The 25,656-nt window shown below is 35.7% G+C and overlaps 1 protein-coding gene and 1 pseudogene across 1 annotated transcript in view; both read left to right on the top strand.

Annotated features, from left to right (window-relative positions):
• The window catches only part of SLC30A7 (solute carrier family 30 member 7), an 81,967-nt gene that overhangs the window by 25,585 nt on the left and 30,726 nt on the right, over positions 1–25,656 (top strand). Inside the window, exons 6-8 of the mRNA XM_047870398.1 lie at positions 2,428–2,571; positions 7,222–7,272; positions 11,458–11,593. Coding sequence (XP_047726354.1) covers positions 2,428–2,571; positions 7,222–7,272; positions 11,458–11,593 — 331 coding nt within the window. The remainder of the gene's footprint in view (positions 1–2,427; positions 2,572–7,221; positions 7,273–11,457; positions 11,594–25,656) is intronic.
• LOC125172400 (receptor of activated protein C kinase 1-like) lies at positions 1,153–24,326 on the top strand (annotated as a pseudogene).

The raw sequence follows: 25,656 nt of genomic DNA, 5'->3' as shown, positions 1-25,656 counted from the left end.
TATTTCTCTATGTGTATTTGAATTACTGTTTAGTGTCCTTTTATCTCATTGGCAGGTAGTGTTTTTGTTGATGTGGCAATGTCTTATATGTCCTTTATTTTTAAAGGAGAGAGGTGAATTTAGATATCTTAGTTGAGTCTTCTTTTAACATTCTGATTTTGTCGTCCCACTGGCTTTTGACTTCCATGGTTTTGGTGGAGAAGTCCCCAGTTAATCTTATGCAGGTTTCTTTATACATGGTAAGTTATTTTTTATCCTGGTCTCCAACTTTCAGTGTCTCTTTGGCATTCATCAATTTGACTATGGTGGTTCTAGATATGGTTCCATTTGAGTTTATTCTTTGGATATTCTTTGGATTTTCCTAAGTTTTTTGAATGTGTGGTTAATATTTTTCATCAAATTTTTTTTTCTGTCTCCTACTTTCTTTTCTTTTTTTGAGATTCTTTTTATGCTTATTTTGGTACACTTGATGTTTCCATACATCAAGGTCTCTAAGGCTGTTTATTTTTCTTCATTTTCTTTTTTTCTGCTCTGTTGGAAAACCAGAGTGGAACACCTCTGTTGATCCATTTTCAGGTTTGCATTATTGTAGCTCAACTCTGTTGTTGAGCACTTCTAGTAAATATTTTATTTCAGTTATTGTATTTTTTCACTCCAGAGTTTTTGTTTGGTTCTTTTTTACAATTTCTCGTCATTGATATTTTCTATTTGGTGAGTCATCACTGTTACACTTTCAGTCTTTAGATATGGATTTCTTTATTTCTTTGAACATATTTATAATGGCTGGTTTAAAGTCTTTGTCTATTAAGTCCAAAATATGAGTCCCCTTGAGGAACATATTCTGTTGGTTGCATTTTTTCATGTGTGTGTGGCATACTTTCCTTCTTTGCATGTCTTATAATTTTTGTTGTTGTTGAAAACTGGACATTTTATATTATAATGACTCTGGTATCATTACTTCAACCTCTCCCTTCAAAGTTTGTTGTTGCTGATACTGTTGGTTTCTCTTGTTGCATGACTTTCTTGGACTAATGGCTTTCCTGCAGCGTGTGGCTGTTAAATTTTTAGAGCTGACCTCTGAGTCTAATAGTCACCACATTGAGGATAGAGATTTTTCTAAAGAATTGCAAGTTTGTACAAAATACTGACTGTGCTCTGGAGATGGTGCTTTCACAGAGCTCTGGAAAAAATCCGATCTCTCCATTGTCTACAGTGCTGCTGGCTTTTTTTGGCTGCTTTCAGCTGAGCTAGGGCAGGAGGTGAAATGGGAGTAGCCCCAAGTAAAAACAGTAGAAACTCTGTAGTCCTACCGAGGTTTGGTAGTTTCTTCTTGGATGGGTGCTTTTTAGTTCATTTTGTGGTTTTGGTTAGTTGCTAGAGTTCTGATGTTGATTTTTAAATGTGTCCCTTGTATTCTTATTGTTTTAAATGAAAGAACTAATTTGCCAGTATCCTCTCTCCACCATTTTGGGAGTTGATCTCCCCATTATTCGTGATTTTCCATATAATGCGATGCTGGATTTGGTTTACTGGTATTTAAGATTTTTGTGAATATTAGTGATATTTTTGAATTGGGTAACATCCAGTGTTCTTATGTGCTTTGCAATAGCTTGTATAAGACATTTCTTTGATGGTTTAGTAGTTTTAGGTCTGCTATGGAGAGAGGATTCTGCATTATTTTGTTTTTTTCTAAGGATTCTACTTGCTATAATGTAGTTTTACTGATCCTTTTTTTTTATTATTAAAAATTTTTTTTTTAATGTTTACTTATTTTTGAGAGAGAGAGAGACAGAGCCCGAGCAGGGGAGGGGCAAAGCAAGAGGGAAACACAGAATCTGAAGCAGGCTCCAGGCTCTGAGCTGTCAGCACAGAGCCTGACTCAGGGCTGGAACCCACAAACTGTGAGATCATGACCTGAGCCAAAGTCGGACATTTAACTGAGCCACTCAGGTGCCCCTACTGATCCTTTGAACAAATACAGCAGCTTCTCTGCCTCAAATGACCATATGCATACATTTTGTCTTATCTTTGTGAGTATATGTAGTGGTACTTTGCAAAGTTTTAGCCAAGATTTTTGTCTGTGCTCTTCACCACTTTATCCCCAGTGCCTAGAACAGTGCCTATAACATAGTGTGTTCCTCTTGTATGAATGAATAACATTATCTGTAATCTCTTTAAATATTTCTGTGTACTCCTCACTTACTTTCATCATCAATAAAGTCTACCACTTGCCTCTGTACTTTTATTTCCTTCCTATACTCCATGGTAGGAGGAACTCAGTATTGTTTTAACACTGTAACACTTCTTGCAAGTAAATGTTTATTTAATTAAATCTCTTTAGAGCTAGTTCTTTTCACTAATATCAGTGTTATTGTAATCATTTATGTAGTATACGTTTACATACCTTTTGTTCTAACTACTTTTTAGGCCATGGACACAGTCATTCCCTTTTTAATGGTGTTCTGGATCAGGCACATGGCCATGGAGATCATTGCCATAGTCATGATTTGAAACATGGTGCTTCACATAGCCATGATCATGCTCATGGACATGGACACTTTCATTCTCATGGTGAGTACAGCCAGAAGATTTTCAAATGGATAGCCTTCCAAATACACAGAGATTTTGTGTAGATCACTCTTTTCATTGAAATAGTCTCTTGAAAGGGTCTTGTAATCAACTTCCTTTCTAATGAATCAGACTAAATGGTTCACAGGGCTAGTTCATTTTTAGTATATGATGAAATTAACTCAATATAATGCAGTGGATATAGCTTTTTTTTCAGTGAATATATTATACTATGTGCCACTATTTTAAATGAGTGTCAGTGAATCAGAAACAATTGTTTTTTAGCAAATGAAAATCATTTTTTTTAAATATGATCAAGCCTTTTGTGCTATATGTGGGCTTATAGGGGTTTTCAATTTTTTTCATTTTCATTGCAGAATTTTTGATTTGCCTCCTTGTTCTCTTAGAAATCTTGTGTGCTAACTTATATAGCATTGGGTATTAAGTTATAAGGTATTTATCAACTTAATTTTTATTTTTAAATTATATTTTAAATAATTTATCTGTGAAATTTCAGAGTATAGATTAATATAAGCTGCTCTGACAACAAGTTATATGCTTAAGTATTATCTGTACTTGCCACATAGAATCCTCAAACTTTTGATTTGATAATTAAAAAAGTTCTTAGAGATTGAATATTAAGTCCCTAATTTTTCAGTCTCTAAAATTTGCTATATTTTTGTACTATTACACTGGTATGTTTTATTTAGTATTTATTTATTTGTATTTTAATTCCACTATACTTAACATACAATGTTAAATTATTTTCAGGTGTACAATAAATACAGTGATTTAACAATTCCATTTATTACTCAGTGCTCATCAAGATAAATGAACTCTTAATCCCCTTTATCTATTTTACCCATCCTCCAACCCCACCTCCTCTCTGATAACATCAGTTTGTTCTCTAGTTATAGTTTAGTCTGCTTTTTGGTGTGTCTCTTTTTTTTTTTTTTTTTCATTTGGTTATTTGTTTTGTTTCTTAAATTCCACATGAGTGAAATCCTATGTTATTTGTCTTTCTCTGACTGACTTACTTTACTTAGCATTATGCTTTCTAGATCCATCCATGTTGCAAATGCCAAGTTTTCAATCCTTTTTATGGCTGAATAATATTCCATTGTATGTATATATACTACATCTTCTTTATGTATTCACCTATCAATGGACACTTGGGCTCCTTCCATAATTTGTTGTAAATAATGCTGCAGTAAACATACAGATACATATATCCTTTCGAATTAGTGGTTTGGTTTTTTTTTTTGGATAAATACTCAGTAGTGCAGTTACTGGATCACGTGGTAGTTCTGTTTTTGAATTTTGAGGAACCTCCATTCTGTTTTCCACAGTGGCTGCACTAGTTTGCATTCCCAACAACAATTCACCAAGGTTCCTTTTTCTCCACATCCTTGCCAACACTTGTTGTTTCTTATGTTTTGTTTTGTTTTTTTAAATTTTTTAAAATGTTTTTATTTATCTTTGAGAGAGAGAGAGAGAGAGAGATAGTGTGCAAGCAGGGGAAGGGCAGAGAGAGAGGGAGACACAGAATCTGAAGGAGGCTCCAGGCTCTGAACTATCAGCACAGGGCCTGACGCGGGGCTCGAACCCACGAGCTGAGACCATGACCTGAGCCAAAGTCAGATGCTCAACTGACTGAGCCACCCAGGCACCCCTCTTATGTTCTTGATTTTACACTGGTATGTTTTAAAACCTTGCTTTCCCAAGATTTTGCTTACATGCATCCTGTAATAATTTTGAAACATTGTGTATTCCTCACACAGTAAGATGATTCCTAAAAAATTACTTGTTTAAATAATGGCAAGGAATATGATTTCAGGTATCTTATTGATAATATTTAGAATGAAACTTCTGTATTACTCTGAAATATATTCATTGGACTCTAAATAACTTAGTGATTTGAGACACACTCTCACTCATGCAAAAACAGGTAAATAGTTATAAATTTTATAACATCCTGTTTCTCCTTGAAGTTTTATTTTCATTCCAGAATTTTATACTAATGGATTATATTTGTGTGATTAATTGACCTCGTATTATAGTTCTTGGCAGTAAAATGTGTATAAATTAAAATTTTTTATGTCCTAGAAACATAAGACTTAGCATTTATTTTGGATGGAGTTACTGTGGTTATTACTAAAAGTCAATCAAAATAATTCTATTTTAAAAATTTTGATAATACATAATCATAAACAATATTTTTCTTGAAATACATATATTAATGAGATGATTTGAGCTCCTTGTTTCTCAATTAGTATATGGATAAATGACAGCATAAAACACATTTGGGCAATAGTTCTGTTCCTATTTTCTAGCTTTATAATGTAAGTACTAAGAAACTTTATATAGAAGAAATTCTGTTTGTAGCAGTTTCAGTCTATTCTTTGAACACTTCAGAATTACATTCCAGGGTTGCCTGGGTGGCTCAGTCGGTTAAGTGTCTGACTTCAGCTCAGGTTGTGATCTCATGTTTGTGGATTTGAGCCCCGCGTCAGGCTCTGTGCTGACAGCTCAGAGCCTGGAGCCTGTTTCGGATTCTGTGTCTCCCTCTCTCTCTGTCCTCTCTTGCTCGCACTGTCTCTATCTCTCAAGAATAAACAAACATTAAAAATTTTTTTTTAAATAATTACATTCCAAAAATTAACGCAATGATCTATTATCAAAAATTATTTTTGATGATCTATAAATTGGCAGTTTCATTAGCTAATCCCTACATTTTATTAAAAAGTAAAGAATTGGAAATCACGTTGCTTACAAAAGGATTTGCTAGGTAGTATCTACAGTTATTACTTTTCTGATATTAACACCAATATTTGCAATTCACCACTTGTTTGTTGCTCTAGAATTTTTTTTTATTTATGCCTTTGGCAATGCACTGTAGTAAGATTCTAAATAGGTGAAAGGTAGCCTTTTTTTTTTTTTTTGCCAAGGGGAGAACGTAAGTGGCAAAGAAGAATTTATAGGACATCATGGCACATAGATATCATAGTAACTAGTAAAAGGAAATGCTAGGCTTCAAACACAAGGAAATCTGACTCCAAAATCTTCTCTTGACTATTATTTCTGCCTTCAGTATATATTAGTCAATCTAAGGATATGAAGGTAATAGGGCCATGATTCCATTTTGCCTGTGAGAGACATTGTAGTCTCACTGGGAAATACTGTGAGCCTCATATTTTTTGGAATGCTTACTGTCAGTAAAGCTAGCTGGTTTTTAACTTGCTTGCTTTAACTACTCATGTCTCAGTGACTCAAGCAGTAAAAGTTTATATCTTGCTCTTGGGTTGATGGGGTAAAGGAGGATGGATACTGTTTCTCATTCAGTCTAGAGATCCAGGTTCCTTTCATTTCTGGGATTCTTGACCTTTGGAATCCTCCCATGGATTCTCTGCATCTACCTGGAGCTAAACTACATAGAAGATCATGTGGGACATTCTTTTTCAGAGGCGGGGGACATTCTTACAAGCCTGGAAATGGTTTACCTCTCATATTTCTTTGTTTAATACTCAGTCACATACATCACATAACTCAATGGAACCTGGGAAATGTAGTTTAGTTGTTTACCAAAGAAGTGGGTGATAAACAACTACCCAGTCTCTACCACAGATAACAAATTTTATGTCCAGAAGTACTGTCAGATTTTACATAGATGGGAGTTAATTGTTTTACATAGCCATTATATTAGTATAGTATTATATACCTTCCAAATAATTATGTCAAAAATTACTGTCCTTATCTAGACCTACTACCTATAGACAAATCCCTTGCCTTGATTAGGGAGCTGGAGTTTTGGAATAGTCAACACTTTTGACTGTCAGCATGATTTTTTAAGGTGGCTGCATCTTTCTGCCATCATAGCAGTGCCATATCCAGACAGAAATCATTGTGCAGCTTTAGGCTTTTATGCCTTTTCTGAAGCATTGTTACAGTCTCTATCAAAGCTGTAGTAAGGATATGTCAGCTCTTAGGTACTATGGGCCAAGAACCAAGACCCCAGACAAGCTTTCTGTTAGACATGATCAGAAGGCTTATCAGTCCTCCTCATGATCTCAATATTGCTGATTGTTTACCTATATTTTCTGCTTTAGTATCTTCAGAGTAAGTATAGAAATTACAGTATTGTTAAATTTTTTTCATCATAAAGTCTTAATGAAAAAGTATTTTTATCTCTTCTCTGTGAAAAGCTTGCCACATCCATTTAGAAGCTGTTAGAAAACTATTGTTTGCCATAGTCCAGTTATCCTGGATGCTGTCCTGGCTTCATTACTTCGACTTCTTGTAACTTCAAGCAGTAGATTTGTTTTGTCTGAGTTTTCCAGTTGTAATATTAGTGTAGCAAGCTGTAGTATAAGGTATGTTACGAGTAGTAGAAGACTTTCACAGTGTTTTTAATTTACTGTCTTTTACTAGATTGCTTAATATAATAATGACCTAAATACTGTGTATTTTTAAAATGCCCATGTCTATCTCCATTCAGTTACTACATTAAATTAAAAAAATAATTTTGTAGGTCTGATGTGGCTGTATAGTCATGCATCCTTCATGATATACTTGAATGAAAAGTTCTCTGAATTGCAAAAGTTGAATCAGGAATTGAAGATATATTTTAAAATAATTTAACTTAACTCTCTACAGATGGTCCCTCTTTAAAAGAAACAACAGGACCCAGCAGACAGATTTTACAAGGTATGACAAGCAATTTGTATATTTCTGTTTTATGAAATGGATTTCATTGTGTTGATCTATCTGGAAATTTCCTTTAAGAAAAGTGTATAATGTAATATTTGTGTCTAAAATATTAGCTTTTCTTCTGATTTTTAAAATATATACTATTAGGTATATTAGCAGATATTCTTTTAACTGTTACTTTTGCCTATTTTCTTAGATTTAATAAGAAGATTAAAATATTTAGTACTGTAGGGGCACCTGGGTGGCTCAGTTGGTTGGGTGACCAACTTCGGCTCAGGTCATGATCTCGCAGTTTGTGACTTTGAGCCCTGTGTCGGGCTGTGTGCTGACAGCTCGGATCCTGGAGCCAGCTTTGGATTCTATCTCTCTCTACTCGTCCCCTGCTCACGCTCTGTGTCTCTCTGTCTCTCAATAATAAATAACATTAAACGGGGCACCTGGGTGGCGCAGTCGGTTAAGCGTCCGTCTTCAGCCAGGTCACGATCTCGCGGTCCGTGAGTTCGAGCCCCGCGTCAGGCTCTGGGCTGATGGCTCAGAGCCTGGAGCCTGTTTCCGATTCTGTGTCTCCCTCTCTCTCTGCCCCTCCCCCGTTCATGCTCTGTCTCTCTCTGTCCCAAAAATAAATAAATGTTGAAAAAAAAATTTAAAAAAAAAGAATAAAATAAATAAATAAATAACATTAAAAAAACAATTTTTTAATATTTAGTAGTTAACTATAAATTATACCCATGCCAATGGCTATAGTAACACCATAGTAATATATTTGCCTTCATAGGATGATTAAATATTTTTTCCAAATTCAGTATTCAGTATGTATTTACGTTGTGGAAAAATTTAGAGGAAAAATGTAATGCATCCAAACCCTTAGAATGTATAACACTAAGAATGAACCCTAATGTAGTTGGACTTTGAATGATAATGACATGTCAGTGTAGTTTCATCACTTGTAACAAATGTACTTACTACTCTGCTGGGAATTTTGACAGTTTGGAATGTTATGCCCAATACAGGGGTGTATGGGAAATCTGTACCTTCCATTCAGTTTTGCTATGAATGTGAAACTGCTCTAAAAACTTAACTCTGTTATATTAAAATATGCATGTAATGCACAGTGAGACCTTTGTCATATTCATAGGCATCAAATGATGATACCTTACAAAATTTTACAAGGCAGAGAAAATCAATTTTGTCTATGAATTATGATAGTTTGTTTTTGAGATGTGAGCCAATCTTTGGCTCTGAGTTTCCATTTAGACTTCATTGTCAAAGTTTCCAAATTCCCAGCTCCCCACCTTCCTGCTTTTAGTAACTTTTGACTTTAATCTGACTTTCTCAATAGCTCGTGATCCAATCTCTACTGCACCTATTTTTCTTCACTATTTCTTGATAGAGCTCTTGCTTTTTATTTTTTCACTGTGAATATGCTCCTTCATACTGAGGAGTTTATTTCAGGAGGCTTAAATGTGTCTTCTAGTCACTAGTTTTCCATTTGCAAAATATATAGAATTGGTTTAGAACAGCATTTGCTGAAATAGCTTGTAATCATGCATATGTAATGCATCTATATCCAATGCTATAAATTAGCCTTGATAATATGAGTTTATTTTAGTTTTGGAAATCATCACAAGTTGAGGGAAGGGAGGTTGGATTTGCCTTCCTAATTATCTTTTATACAAGCTGTTAGGAAAATTACTTTATATTTTCTGAGTATCCATCAATTTCCAATGGCTGCTGCAGCCCAGTAGATAGCTGAAGGATAGAGATAACTGGCATTAAAAGTTTCCGTGTGGCTACTCACACATGAAAACTGACATAACCAAGTTTTTTGGTTATTTGCAGCTTCTTCAGTATGAACTCTGGCTTTCTATATTCTTGGACAGTAAACATTTCAGTATCCTACCAGGTCTTCTAAGGCTTTCAACTTTTATATAAGTTAAACATACTAGTTTAGATTTCTCTCTTTAGTGATTATTCTTCTTGAAACAGTCATTACAAAGTAAGAAGGGCTTAGGAAATTCATGACACTTCCTAATAAAGTCAGTTTTGTGGCGCCTGGATGGCTCAGTCAGTTGGGTGTCCCACTTTGGCTCAGGTTATGATCTCACAGCTCGTGAGTTCGAGCCCTGCATTGGGCTCTCTGCTGATAGCACAGAGCCTGGATCCTGCTTCAGATTCTGTGTCTCCCTCTTTCTCCCCCACTCACACTCTTTCTGTCTCAAAAATAAGTAAACATTAAAAAAAAAAAGCCAGTTTTTAGGTCAGAACATAAGATGTAGTCAGGGACTTTTTAGTGGAAGAGAAATCAAGAACAAATGATACTTTTTTTTTTTCCTTTTAGTATTTACAGTCATTTTTACATCTGATCCTACTAAGACACTAATTAAAGAATATAAAGGCTTGACATCACATGTCACATAAGAGTTTTGAAGCTTAGGTACCTTCAATCTACTTTGATGGACACTTTTCTCCATTTTTTTTTTTTTTTTAACCTAATGTGGGCTCGACACTTATTAAATTCTTTGCTATTTGAAACACCCTAGAGCAACAGATTTTTTTTTCTATGAGTATGCTTTGGCATAATATTTTCGTTATGGGAAATAGAACCATTAGCTTTTTGAAGAGTAGTTATAAATGTCTATATATGAATGAAAAAGTATATATTAAGTACTGAGGGATAAATTGTATTTGGTATAATACTCGATATAAAATTATACAGTAGTAAATGAATTGAAGCATATTTTCCTATAGCACATTAAGATTTGATTGGACTCAGTAATAGTCTGTTTTTAAATTATTAGAAAGTGTTTTCAAGTTTAATAAATCTATGGTATATACCTAAAAAATAAATGATTTGCCTTCAATTGTCCAGTGAATAATAAGGAAGTAGAATAAGTATTTCTAATGTAGACATATGCTTTTTACATATTAAGTATTTCTTTTCAGATAGAGCAAATGCTATTTTAAAATGTTCTATTTTTAGTAACATGGTTTAAGCTTGTTTCAAGAACAGTGTTTTGCTGTACAGTAAATTTTACTTATTAAAGATCTAAATGTTGAATAACTTATTGTTTTGTTAGTCTTTTTAAGAAATAATGTATTTTAAACTTATCTCTTGATACTTTTTAATAGTTTAATAATCAAAGGTCAATTATTACATGTTAATATTTAGAAGTGGGTTCTGGTTCTGATCCCACATCTGACCTCCAGCTAAGATTCTGTGCACAATTCCTATGGAAGAATGAAGAATATACTCTCATACCAGCAAGCAGTTCTCTGATACCTGGAGGTCAGAGGTCAGTGGCTTGGGACTGGAAGTTCCAATCCTTTGATCACAGGACAGATTGGCTCTCTTGGCAGCCAGCCCCCATCCTCAGGTGGGGCCCAAAAGTATGTTAACATTAACAAGAGACACCTTTGTTGCTGGCACTTGGGAAGTTCCAGGGCTTTTCTAGAAACAGGGATGAAGGCCAAATATGTATTTCTTCTTATAAATCACAATGTCACAATATTATATCTAGGTTCTTGAATGGTTAGAATATCAATATCCTACCAATCTAGTTTTTATTTATTGAAAGTTTAAAAAATGTATTTACTTTAAAATATTCAGATCTCTACTTTCTTCCACATCAGGTTTGAGCTTAATGTGTAGTTTTAGGTAACAAAACCCTCAGGATAATTAATAAGTATGTCAGGATTTGTAGAGTTACGATCCAAAGGAAATTCTTGTCTCAAGTAGTAATAATTTTAATTACCAGCAGAGGGCTCTGTGTGTACATGTATTCCTAGTTGTAAACAATGCTACTTGAACAATTCTTTCAGCCTAATGCAATTTTTTTCTAACAAATTGTTAACTAATATATGGACTCTCTTAACCGGAGATGAATGTGCTTAAAATCAACTTGTTTCTGTTCTTCTTCATTTATGTTGTACCAAAATACTAAGAATCATGAAAAACAAGTATGATTTATGAATCAGCTATTTTAACCCCTGGTGATTTGAAAAAGTGAAGATTATTTCAATTCCCTATTATTCACTACTAAACAATGAATCTACATTCATCCCGATTTTCTAATTGGTATTTAGTTTTTTATATATATAATGAAGAATATAGTTTTAAGAAATATTTGTATTTTTCACTGATCAGAAGATACTGTTTTGATTTTAATTATGCTTTGTTTCCAGGTGTATTTTTACACATTCTGGCAGATACACTTGGGAGTATTGGTGTAATTGCCTCTGCCATCATGATGCAAAATTTTGGTCTGATGATAGCAGATCCTATCTGTTCAATCCTGATAGCCATGCTTATAGTTGTGAGGTAAGTGTTATACATTACTTTCAGATATTAAAATGAGAGGTGATTAGTGTGCTACTTAAATTACAGATCTAAAAGACAAATTGTTATTATATTGGTTTCTCTTTGGCCGTTAACAAACTCCGATGTAGATTATTTCTCTTCTCATCTTCCTATTTTTTTCTGTTTGCCATTTATGTCTTGCCTAGGTTTTGACATTTCTTTTGGGTATTTAGCAATTAATCTTTTTGGCTTGTAATTCAACTTAGTAGTAATTTTTTTAAATCCAATATTCTATCTGTAGAGTAGAACATTGAAAATATAAAATGTTTTAGCTATACTTAGAATCTGATTCTATATCTTATGTTATCAGATGCAAAAGGATGTTAAAGTCTCTTCTACAGCTATTTAATTCATAAAGTCATCTTATCATTGCCGAAGTCTTATAAAAATGCTTATTGAAGTATACATATATCTGTCTCCCAATTAGACTTATAAAATTCTTTAGGAAGGATCTGTCTCTTAGTTGTTTATTGCCTACCATTTTTCTAATGTATATGTAAAAGTGTGTGTGTGTGTGTGTGTGAATTCTCAGTAAATATTTGCTAAATTAAATTGTGTAATATCTCAGATTTATCTCACTCTGAAATATATTTTATTATTTGTTTAATTTTTATCAGAATAATGGAATAATATGTGCCTTTATTTCAGTCTTGAATTGTTTAATATATTTAGTAATTATGTATACATATACCTTGATTTGACTATTTTTGTTTTATTTATCTGTAATAATTTTACTGCTGGTAAAACTTGATTTCTAATGATCACTAGAGGATAGACTGTGATTTTTATAGCTTGCGGTTGAATAGAATATACCTAATTATGATGGAATTATAATATTGTAAATTAGTCATAAATATTAATTTTGAAGTTCTTGCCTTAAAAAAAGGATATAGATTTTAAATATGCAGCTTATTTTTTACATTTCTTCAAATTATTTGTACCAGGAAGCAACTCTGTTATGTAAAAGTCTTTAAAAGTTCAGAAGTTTTTTCATCTTTGGAAATCTTAACTATACTTCCTTGAAAGTTCAGCTGATATGTCACATAATTCTATGAAACTTAACTACTGATAGATTTGGTAACTTATATCTGTATCTCTCTATTTGTATGTTCATTTTGTTTTGTATTATAAGTTTTAGTGGCTTTTAATACTTCCTAGAGTAGGATCTTAATAATTGCTTCTTTTTGGCTACATTATTACTATCCTAATTCTCCTATCAATTACTACTTCGAAGAGGTTGGCTTCTCTGTCTCCCTCTATACTTTTCTCCATCCTGTGGCCACAGTGATCTATCTTTCTTTCTTTCTTTCTTATTCATTTATTTTGAGAGAGAGAGAGAGAGTAGGAGAGGGGCAGAGAGAGAGGGGGAGAGAGAGAGAGAATCCCAAGCACATTCCATACTCAGCATGGAGCCGGACTCTTGGGGCTCAGTCTCATGAAATGTGAGATAATGACCTGAGCTGAAATGAAGAGTCAGAAGCTTAAGCGACTGAGCCACCTAGGTGCTCCCACAATGATCTTTCTTAAATGAAGATTCTGGTGCATGGAAATATTATCTTGCTTTAAATTCTTCAGTGGTGCTTTCTTACCCTCAGGATAAAGTCCAAACTCCTCAGTGGGGCATCTTGATAGCCTGTTTACTTCTCAGTCTTTCTCTAACCCTTTCTCAATTTATATTCTGCTCTCCAGCCACAGCAAATTACTTTCAGTTTCCTGAAAATATGTTATGAGCTGTCTGGATTCTGTGCTTTGACTATATTTCCTTTCTCCAAAATACTCTTATGCTGAGTGCCTGTCTCCCTCTCCCCCGCAAGTACATCCATCACAACTGCTCATCCTTCAGATCAGATTTCAGTTTTAAACTGCACTTCCTTCAGGAAGGATTTCGGGATTGTCCACCTCCCAGGCTGAGTTAAATATGCCTACCTGTACCACCTTTGACTGTTCCTTTCACTGCATTGACTCAACAAGTTGAAATAGCCTGTTTATTCTTTCTTAAGCTCTGTGAGGGCAAATTGTTTTGTCACTGTTGTATAGTCAGTACCAGACTCTGCCAGGTTTTTAAAAGTTTGTCTATTTTGGATTTGAATCAAAATAAATTCATGTTTCTTCAACCTTGGAGAATTACTTTCTCTGTTCCCAAATAGGGAATTCTTACTTAGTTCTATTCCCATTCCGTTAGCCAACAGATATGAATAAAAATACATACACACAACTTTTTTTACTGAAATATAACACATTAAAAACAACTGCACAAATCAGGGGCACCTGGGTGGCTCAGTCAGTTAGGCGTCTGACTTTGGCTCAGGTCATGCATAATCTCATGGTTCATGGGTTCGAGCCCCCACATTGTGCTCACTCCTGTCAGCCTATCAGTGCAGAGGCCACTTCAGAGCCTCTGTCCCCTTCTCTCTGCTCCACCCCCACTTGTGCTGTCCCACAAAGTAAATATATGCTAAAACCAAAACAAAGCAAAATTGCACAAATCCTTTTCAACAAATATTTATTAAATAGGCCCTGTCACCAGAGTGGTAATAAGATACTGTTTCACAGTATCTTACATTATAGTTGGAGAGAGAGAGAGAGAGACAACAAACAAATTAATAAACTACACAAACATCAAGTAGTTATTTGTAGTGTGCAGAGAGTTAAGATAGGATGATAGTGATTGGCTTGCTACTTTAGATTGAGTGATAAAGGAAGTCTTCTGAAGAGGTAGCATTTAAACTGAGATCTGAATGTCACAAGAAAGCCTGTCAGAGGAAGAGCATTCTGTAAGGAACAGCTAGTATAAAAGCCCTGTAGTGAAAACAATGTTAGCCAATATGACTTGAAGCATAGGGAGTAAGAGGAAAGTGGTTTGAGATAAAGTTGGGAGAGATAGGCCTAGGAAAATGAGCCAGGGTAGGAGTTTGGGTTTTATTTTAACTGCAGTGGGAAACCATAGGGAAGTGACATTATTATTTGATTTGTATTTTAAAAAACTACTTTGGCTGATGTGTAGGTAATGGGTTATTAGGGGGCAAGAGTACAAAAAGGCAGGCCAACTAGAAAGCTATTAGTGTCAATAAAATGAGGGACCATGGTGGCTTGGTCTGAGGTACTCATCTAGGAGTTGGAGAGATACAGATAAAATTAGAAAATGCTTTGGGCTTAGAGCTAATAGAATTTGCTTATGGATATGAATGTTTAGGGCATGGTTAAGTGAGGGAGGAATCAAGGGTAATTCTTAGAGTTTCTACATTAGCAACCTAGGGAATGAAGGTGTCCTTATGAAAGAGGAAGGACTAAGGGAAGAGTTATGTTTGTTTGGGTTTTTTTGAAGAGCACTGCAGACCAAAAGTTCTGTTTGGCTTGTGACTGAGTTGAGATCTCTCATTAGACCATTGTAAAGAGATCTCAAATAGGCAATGGATGTACAAATAAGGAATTCTTGGGAGATCTGAGCTAAATACAAAGAATTGAAAACAGTACACATAAAGATTTAAAGTCATGGAGTGGCATTTATCTGGCAGGAATCACAATTCCCGCCCCTTCCATTTTTCTGGAAAACATCCTTCTTTTCTGCAGAACCCACTTTAGCTTCAGGGTCCCTTTCAATATAGTGTTTCAAGCAGCCACAACCAATCAGCTACAGTTGACTTTCAATATAAAGTCTATATATCATTCTTGTCTAAGTTCTACTGATATGTTTATAAAACTTTTTCTCACTAGTTTAAAATATATAGTCTCAAATTCATATAATTTGATTCTTTCTCATTGTTAAACTTTAACATTTTTATCTGTTTCCTTTGTTCTGATGACACAAGTGATTTGATTGAAAAACTCAAGTACTAATGAAATGTGCAACCTATCTATTGAAATGTTCTCATAATCTCACCTCTTGGAGATAAAGCAGAAAACTTTAACATATCTTAACATCATTCAGTAAATGTTTTAGACAGTAAACACCATAGGCAAATACCCAACCTTATGGAGCTTATGTTCTAATAGGGGTTCTAGTCAATAAAGCAGATGAACATACAAATAGATAATGTAATATCTTACCAGGGTGAGTTCTATGAAGCAGGGGAAGGGGGTGCTATTTTAGAAGGGCTTGGAAAGTCCTGCATAAAGTGACATTTGAACAGAGACCTTACAAGCGAAGGAGAGGGTCAGGGTTCTGATCAGAGGAAGATTATTCTTGGTAGAGGGAACTTCAGGTAAACACAGTACAGTGGGAACCCGCCTGATGTGTGTAAGGAGCAGTGAGAAGGGCAGTGTCGCTAAAGTGCAATGTTCAGGGCACAGCGGTAGAGTATCTAGAGTTTGGGGAGGAAGTGAGCATAGAAGATATAGCTTTGGGTGTCAGCTGCTTATGAATGGTACTTTAAACCATGAGATCAGATGAGTTTTCCCAGAGAATGAGAACTGGTAAAGAGAAGAGGAGGTCTGAGGACTGAACCCTGGAAGGTGGAGCACAGGAAGTAACTCCAGCTAAAGGAGTGGAAAGTGGACTGGCCAGAGAGATGGGAGGAGAGATGCAAATGCACGTCGTCTTAGGAGCCCTGTAAAAAGAGTGTTTCAAACAGGAAGGAGTGATCAGCCCTGTTATGTGCTGCTGTGACTGATGATTGGTAACTTAGACAAGACACTCAGAAGGGTAATGAGAAGGAAAGCCTGTTCAGAGGAGCTTCAAGAGAGACTGGGGAGGAAAGAAATGGAGGTAGCCGCTGTAGTCAACTCCCTTTTAAGGCTTTTTGCTGTAAAGGGGAGCAGTGTGATTGCCTGGCAGCACCGAGGGCCAACTCTGAAGTTTGGGGTCCTGAATTTAAAGTGAAAACAACCAGCCTAGTGTGTTTTTCTCTAGTCTTGCTCAGCTACTTGGTCAAAAGTGTGGGATAGACAGCCAGACTCATCTGGTTTGGGGTTTTGTCAGACGAGTACTGACAGAGTGAGAAAGAAGCACGGCAGGTATTACAGAGGTGGGAAATGAAGATTTAAAGGTGGTAATAGATGCTGAAAAAGAGACGAAAAAGTGAGATTGTTAGCGGGTTGGAGCTCTGGTAGGAGGGTGAGTGCAGCGAGCAGGGGAGGCTCGGGTTGTGAGAGGCTTGAACTTGGGATGTGCAGGTGTAGGGTATGACTGTAGGGGTGGATCCAGGATAAACCCATCATATAGAGGCCAAGTGTGCTGGATGGCTTGCCCACCTGGGTATTTAAACTAAGAGTAATGAAAAAGGTAGAGGTGGAAAGAGAATAAGCCCATGACTACACTTTTTAGTGACCAAGGGGACCTATCCAGGATCGTAGCACTGGTAGTCAAGATGGAGAGAAGGTGAATAATCTGATGGCCTGTGTCTTAAAGGAACTATATTTGGGGGGGGGAGGGGAAGTAAGAGGAGCAAAGATCTAGAAGTGGAAGTGATAAACAAGGAGGATGTTTACCTCACCATAAACTCCCGTATTACACGGAGTATGGGAGACAAAACAGCGCTGTAGGGGAACAGTGCCCTCATAGGATAGCCAGTTTTCACGTAGAACAGGAACATGCTGTGGCTATTGAGAGAAGAGGCTGAAGAATTTAGTGAAAATTGTGAATTTAAAAGCATTTTTTTTAAATAACGGAAACAATTCTATTGACAAGAAATTTGGTATAGAAAAGGATAAGGGAAAAAAAGTACTCATAGTTCCAATAGCTGAGAGAACCATGTTAATATTTTTGTAGGTTTTCTTATGGATTTTTCTTTTATTCTGAGCCCTTTTTTTAAAAACAGTGTTTTTTGTTTGTATTATGTATACAAAATTGTATTGTTAAGAAAATTTGGGGGCGCCTGGGTGGCTTGGTGGGTTAAGCATCTGACTCTTGATATCCACTCAGGTCATGATTCCCAGGGTCATGGGGTTGGGCTCTGTGCTGAGCAAAGAGCCTGCTTGGGATTCTCTCTCTCTCCCTGTCTCTCTGCTCCTCCCCTGCTCATGGTGTATCTGTCTTTCTTTCAAAATAAACATTAAAATTTTTTTTTTAATTTTTTTCCAATAATACATAGTCATTATAGAAAGTTTGGAAAATGATGAAAAATATAAAGATGTAAAGAAAAATCAGTCAAGATCACAACACCTAGAGGTCACATTACCACTGTTAACAGCATTTCTTTACAGTCATTTTTAGACCTTTTTTTTACATTGAGTTTCTACTTTATATGCTGATTGTTAAGCTTGGTCACAGTATTAGAGCATTCAAAGGTTCTAGATGAAAGATGTAATGATTTATTTAGCAAGGCCTTAATTCAATGGTAATAAATAAAACAAGGTACAGGGCAACACGTAGAATGATTCATTATTATGAAGAGTCTATATCTAAGGTGTATATTTCTTTTTACATATATCAGGGGAAGATTAATTAGAGTACACACACACACACACGTGTGTGTGGGGGAGTGGTACAATTTTATTTTTTACTTGATTTTGGGGGGGGGTGGTGCAATTTTAAAATTGTGCTTCTTTCCTAATGTCTCTAAGGCAAGCTAATATTTCTGACTTTACCTTAAAACCTAACTTTTTAAAATGCAGGGCAATTAAAAAAAAAGTCGCTCCAAAGAACAAAATAAAGACATTCCAGTTGTCTATTTTTATGTTAAGAAAGCAAACTTGGAGCACCTGGATGGCTCAGTTCAGCGTCCGACTCTTGATTTCTGTTCAGGTTATGATCTCATGGTTCATGAGTTCAAGCCCTGTGTTGGGCTCTGTACTGATGGTGTGGAGCCTGCTTGGGATTCTCTCTCCCTCTGTCTCTGCCCCTCCCCATATCACTTACTCTCTCTCTCAAAATAAATAAACTTAAAAAACAAAACAAAACTTAATTTACTTTTAAGTTCATATGATAATGAAATAGTTGTAAGTAGAACACTCTTAAGATGTTTTTCAAATTGGCTAAAAGTTTGCTTAGTTATCCAAAGCTGATTTTGGAAATATATGAAAATTCTTACAGACTCAACAAAATAGAGTATAGAGAAGTAATTTTCCTTACCCTTCATTCTTATATATATTTGCAATTCACCAAGAGCAAAAGAAATAATAGGGCTTCATATGTTTTCTGGGACTAAATATTCCTTGATTGAGAACATGTTGTGGAAATAGACATCTCTCTCTTATAAGCTGCCAGTGTTCCGTTTTCACTTTCACAGTGACAGTGATTTCTTAGAAAAAGACAGTTTTTCTCTCAGCATTTTCTAACACAGGCAAAAGGTGCTATAAATTGCTCAGTGAAACTGAGTTGTGCTGTGATGAATTTTGTTTCCCAATGAAAAGTAGGAGATTGAGTATAATAGTGAGAGTGTAATTTTTTATCTTCTGAAATACATTTCTTATAACAGATTTCAGAGTCGTTTTTCTCCCTTTTTCTCAGTAGTTCAGTTGGAATGGAAAGTGGATTCATACTTAGCGTCAGAAATCTGACCACTTAGTTATGGCTTTGAATCATACTGTGATTTATGTAAAAGTGATGCCCTTTACGTAGATCTGTAGCTTGATTTTTAATTCACTTAAATAAAAGAGGTACTTATGCATGATGGGAAAATATACATAAACAGGATGCAGAAATAATCTTTGTTTCTGGTGTGGTATTTTTGAAGCTGTGCTGGAATTTTTTTTTTTTTTAATCCATTTTCTGCAGCTCGAGTTACCACCTTGTAGTGCTTTGTACCTTTTTACCATGATCATATGTAAATATACAGAAAAACTTAAACAAAAGAAATTATCTTTTTGTTAGGTGTAAAAGTTTTTCAAGTAATATATTTGTTTCTTACAATTTGAAGAAAAAAGTCCCCCAAATTGTAGAGGCAAACTCCAGACTTTAGAAATGACAATTATGTCTATAAATAGTGATATAAAATGAAAAAGAGTATGCATTAATGAAAACAAAATTATAAACTTGAAATTCTAAATCATAGAAGATCATCATTATTAATGAATACAGGATTTGGAGCAGATACTGATTTTGATAAATCTTGTGGATTCTGTGGTTAAATAGACAATTATTTGTGAACTATATTAAGTAAAAAGTAGCATTTTTTTTTAACATATAAGAAGCTACCATATCTTCAAATACTCCTATATATGAAAAATCATGAAGATTTTTTTTTTCAAAAATGGTTTTGGGTGTTGCCTAATAATTTCCTCTGTGGCTGGGCTATCAAACGGTTATAATTTATGAACTGTACTTCTAGGGGGAAGTAAGTAGTTTCCTAAGATTTTAACTTGTTGTTTGCGTATGTATCTATTGTAAAATTGAACAAATGGGAACATTATTATATAATAATTGTATTTTTTAATCATATATAAAACCATAGTGAGAGCATTTATAAATATTAATTAGTCTAACAGCCTTTTTCAACCAGCATTCTGGGAAAGAATGCCCTAAGGCATTCATTTGTTTGTAAGTATTAACTTGTCACCTATATATCTAGAAAAGTATTACGTATGTTACTATCCTTGGGGGAATTCAGAAATAGTCACTCAAATTATTTTGTGTGTTTTTGGTAGTTCAGATTTGGAATTTTAGTTAAGAAAGGGTGGCAGACAGTCTTAGAAATATGAGAAAGAGCAGAGGACGTGTAGTAATGTATTAGTGATCATTAGCTACTAACTTTAGATAAGAGAGTATTTGAGACTTAAAAATTTGAGACAAGGGATTATTCTTTTATGTAAAATCTATGATTTTATTTCTGTAAAGCTCATGAAAATAATGGAAAAATTGTGACAAATATAATTTAGTAAGGTCACAGATATAAAATGGATGTACAAAATTAATACCCTTTATACGTAAGCAAAATCCAGTCTGTAGATAAAATGTGTAAAACTTGTGTGAGGAAAAGTTTCCTTTTAAAAAACTCAAATGGGCTTGAACAGAGAGCCTCTTGTTTTTGAAGAATCACCATCATAAACAGGTCAACTCTTATGTTTATTTATACACTTGAAACTATTCTAATAAAAATACCAACAGATTTTTTTCTGGAGGATGGTAGTAAAAGTTGATCTTGAAGTTTACAAGGAAAAATAAACAGGAGGAATGGCCAAGAAAACCCTGGGAAAAAAAAAAAAAGTAAAGCCTTTATAATTAAAATAGTGAGGTGCCTGAAGAAGCAAACTAATGGAGCAGATGAGAAAATCCAGAAATAGATTTATGTGCAAATATAAATTTAGTAAGGATAAAGGTGGCCTTTCAAATCGGTGGGGGGAAGATGGGCTCTTTAATAACTAGACAGTCCTTTGGAGAAAGATAAATTTGGAACTGTAGTTCATGCTATATATACTTGAATGAATTCCAAATTGATTAGAGCTCTCAAAACATGAAACCATGTTAATACTAGGAGAAAGTATGTCTGAATTATTTTATAGTGTGAGAATATTAGGGGAATAACTGTGGCTCAAAACTAGAATCAGTAGGAAAAAAGATTGATGAATTAAGTTACAGGAAAAAGAACTTCGGCATGGAAAAGAAAGCATCAAAAGGAAGTCAAGCTCTTTTCTTCAGCAGGGCTGTGGCAGGAGTGGCTGTGGTGCTAGTCTTTCTGAGCTGTCCAACTCCATTCTTGCTGACGCAGTGACACCTGCACACACTGCTGCCATGACTGACCAGATGACACTTTGTGGCACCCTCAAAGGCCACAATAGCTGAGTGACCCAGTTCGCCACCACTCCCCAGTTCCTGGACATGATGCTACCTGCCTCTCGAGATAAGACCATCATCATGTGGAAGCTGACCAGGGATGAGACTAACTATGGCTGCCTCTCAAGATAAGACCATTATCATGTGGAAGCTGACCAGGGATGAGGGCATTCCACAGCATGCTCTTCAGGGTCATTCCAGCTTTGTTAGTGATGTGGTCGTCTCCTCACATGGCCAGTTTGCTCTCTCAGTTTGTTCTTTGTCTTTGGGAATCTCACAACGTGTACCACCACAACATATTTGTAGGCCATACCAAGGATGTGCTGAGTGTGGCCTTACCCTCTGACAACCAGCAAATTGTCTCTGGCTCCTGAGATAAAACCATCAAGCTGTGGAGTACACGGTGTGTATACAAATATACTGTCCAGGATGAAAGCCATTTGGAGTGGGTGTCTTGTGTGTGCTTTTCACCCAGTAGCAGCAATCCCATCATTGTCACCTGTGGCTGGGACAAGTTGGTCAAGTGTGGGACCGGCAAACTGCAAGCTGAGGACCAATCCTATCAGCCACACTGGCTCCCCGAACACTGTGTCACTCCAGGTGGATCCCTCTGTGCTACTGGGGGCAAGGATGGCCAAGTCATGCTGTGGGACCTCAATGAAGACAATTCCCTTTATATGCGAGGTGCTGGGGACATCCTCATGCGCCATGCTTCAGTCCTAGCTGATACTGACTCTGTGCTGCCATGGGCTCCCACATCAAGATCTGGGACTTGGAAGACAAGATCATTGTAGATGAACTGAAGCAGAACGTTATCAGTTCCAGCAGCAAGGCAGAGCCACCCCAGTGTGCCTCTCTGGGCTGGTCTGCTGATGGCCAGACTCTGTTTGCCGGCTATGTGGACAGCCTGGTGTCACAGGGTGGCAGGTGATCATTGGCACCCTCTGGAGACATATGGCAGAGCTTTAGAAATAAAACACTGGTTTTCTGACTTAAACAAACAAAAACAAAACAAAAGTGAAGTCGAAGGTGTAATAAACTGATAAGTATTTGCCACTTACAACTTGAAAGGCTAACCTCTCTAACATAGAGAGAGCTCCTAAAAAAAATTAAGACTAATAGCTGATAAACAAATGGGCAAAAGTGTAAGTTCATTTAATTTACATGAAAAGAAATACAAGTGACTTTTAAACATATAAAAGTAGTTCGGCCTCACTCATTAAAAAGAAATGCAAATTAAAACTACCTTGAGACACCACCTCTTATCTATCAGGTGGATAAATAGTCAAAGTTTGCATAATCTTTTGTCAAGACTATAGGTAAAACAGGCAGAACATTGCTGATAGAAATGAGAATGGTATTATCTCTGCAGAAAACATTGACAGTATCAAGCATGATTAAAATAAGTGGGGGGAGGGCAGTGACATCAGCAAGATGGCAGGATAGGAAGTGCTAGATTCTCTTTCTTCCTTGGAGACAGAAATTTAACACAACAAACTGACAAAATACATCTGTAGAAATCCTGAAACTGGTTCAAGGGTTCCTGCACCCCAGGCTAGTGGGAAGCCAACTACATGGAGGCTTGGTAGGAAATAGGTGATACTTTCCACTCTCATTAGCACATTCCCGCTCTACCCCCACCCTTCACACATTTTGCGAGGAAAACTCCAACTACCATATTCTCCCTGGAGAGGAAAAGGAGTTGAACATACTTCCAGCTGGCTTTTGCAGGGTAGGGGGTGCTGCCTGAGAGTGTCATTCTTGCTTGTATGCATGTATGGACAGAAACAGGGCGACAATTTGAGCACCCCTGAGAACAGCAACAGTGCATTAGAGTCTGCAGTACCATAGACAGACACTAGATGGAGTCCCTGGACTGTGATTTCGTGTAGCCAGCCATTGACAACGTTACAGACACACAAGGGAGAGCTCCTGAGCAGAAGCCAGCAAACATCTTCAAATAGGACAGATTACTTGCAAAAACACATAGAGGACACATACCTGGAAAAGACCTTTGAGGTGTCCAGAATCTCTAGCACGCTGAATAGAGAAAGCCATCCTTGTATGAAGCCAGACTACAAAGTCTGAAGAGTTGGTCGATTCTTCAGATCCCCAAATCCCAACAACAAAAAACAAGACCTACAGAGAAACAGCCAACTATAATATGTTTAAAGGAACAAATTAGATCTCCAGAAACCAAATCCAAAAAAAAAGAGATGTGAATTGACAGGTAAAGAATTCAAAATTACCATCTTAAGGATACCTAATTAAATTTAAAAAAAACAGCACAGATAGACAAGTAAACAAAATTAGGAAAATGATGCATGAACAAAATGAGAGTATGAACAAAGAGATAGAAACTATGAAGAAGAGCCAAACAAATTCTGCAACTAAAGAATAACAGTACAAAATTGAAAAATTCACTGTCAGGACTCAATAGTAGATTTGACCAGACAGAAGATAGAATCAATGAACTTGAACATAGGACTTTCAAAAGTTACTGAAGCAGGGGAACCCAAAAATGAAAAATGAAGAGAGCTTGAGAGATTTATGGACCAGAAAAACAATATACAAATTATGGGAGTCTCAGAAAGTAAAGAAAGAAAGGAACAGGGAATCTATTTGAAGAAACAATGGCCAAAAGTTTCTCAAAATTAAGAAGAGAAATGGATATACAAATTCAAGAAACTCAAAAGAACTAGGGTAAATCTAAAGAGATATACACTGAGACACATCATAACTATACTGTCAGATGTCACATGTAAAGTGAGAGTCTTGAAAGCAACAACTTGTCACATGCCATGATAACCACGAAGAAAATAGCTATAGGATATTTATACAGAGAGGGAAATGAGAAGTGAATCAAAACATGTCACTATAGAAAAATCAGTGAAACACAAAGAAGAGAGAAAAAAATGACAAAAAGCTAAAAGACAGAAAACAAGGAACAAATGGCAATTGTAAGTCCTTACATTTAAAGTAATTACTTTTAAATGTAAACAGATTAAGCATAGCTATTAAAAGACATGGACTGGGGACGCCTGGGGGCTCAGTCGGTTAAGTGGCTGACTTTGGCTTTTGTCATGATCTCACGGTTTCTGAATTCGAGCCCCGCATTGGGCTATGTGCTGACAGCTCAGAGCCTGGAGCCTGCTTCAGATTCTGTCTCCCTCACTCTCTGCCCCTCCCCTGTTCACGCTCTGTCTCCCTCTCAAAAATAAATAAACATTAAAAAAAAAAAAAGACATAGACTGGCTGAATGAGTATTAAAAAAAACAAAATCCACTTTTGTTTTGCTTACAGGAGATTCACTGTAGATCTAAATTTATACACTAAAAGTGAAAAGGTAGAAAAAGATACTCAGTGCAAACAGGAACCTAAAGAGATTAGAGTGGCCATACTTATATCAGAGAAAAGGGACTCTAAGACAAAAACTACAACAAAAGGCAAAGAAGGACATTGTACCTTGTTTTCAGTTACAGATAAAGCAATCAAGTAGAAGATCAATAAGGAAAGAGTAGTCTTGAACAACACTGTAGACCATTTAGGCTTAAGAGACAAATACAGACTGTTCTACCCAATAATAGCAGAATGCACATTCTTCTCAAGCAAACATGGAACAATATCCCAGGTAGACTACATGTTAGGTAACAAAAAAAGTCCTAACAAATTTTAGACAATTAAAATGACACAAAATATCTTCTCTAATCACAATGGAATCAAACTGGAAATCACTAGCAGAAGGAAAACACAAAAATCCAAAATTATGTGGAAATTAAGTAACATACTCTAACAACCAGTAGGTCAAAGAAGAAATTACAAAGGAATTTAGAAAATATCGGGGGATAAATGAAAACAAAAACACAGCATGTCAAAACTTATGGGATACAGTGAAAGCAGTAATAAGAGGGAACTTCATAGTGATAAATGCCTACATTAAAAAAAAACTCAAGTCAACAACCTAACCTTACATCATAAGGAACTAGAAAAAGAAGATCTAAACTGAAAGTCAGCAAAAGAAGGAAATAATAAAGATTGGAGCAGAGATAAGTGAAATAGAGAATAGAAAAACTACAGAAAATGTCAACAAAACCCAGAATTGGTTTTTTTGAAAAGATCAACAAAATTGACAAACCCTTAGCTAGACACCCTAACTAAGAAGAAAGAAGACTCAAATATCTAAAATAGAAACAAAAGAGGAGACATTATAACAGATATCACATAAATAAAAAAGAAATATAAGGAGCTACTATGAATAATATATGCCAACAAATTGGAAAACTTATAAGAAATGGATATATTTCTAGAAATGTCCAGCCTACCAAGACTGAATCATGAAGAAATAAAAAAATCTGAACAAACCTGTAACTAGTGA

Source organism: Prionailurus viverrinus, chromosome C1, assembly GCF_022837055.1.
Source record: "Prionailurus viverrinus isolate Anna chromosome C1, UM_Priviv_1.0, whole genome shotgun sequence".
Lineage (NCBI taxonomy): Eukaryota > Metazoa > Chordata > Mammalia > Carnivora > Felidae > Prionailurus > Prionailurus viverrinus.
This window is presented reverse-complemented; position numbering and strand designations above follow the sequence as displayed.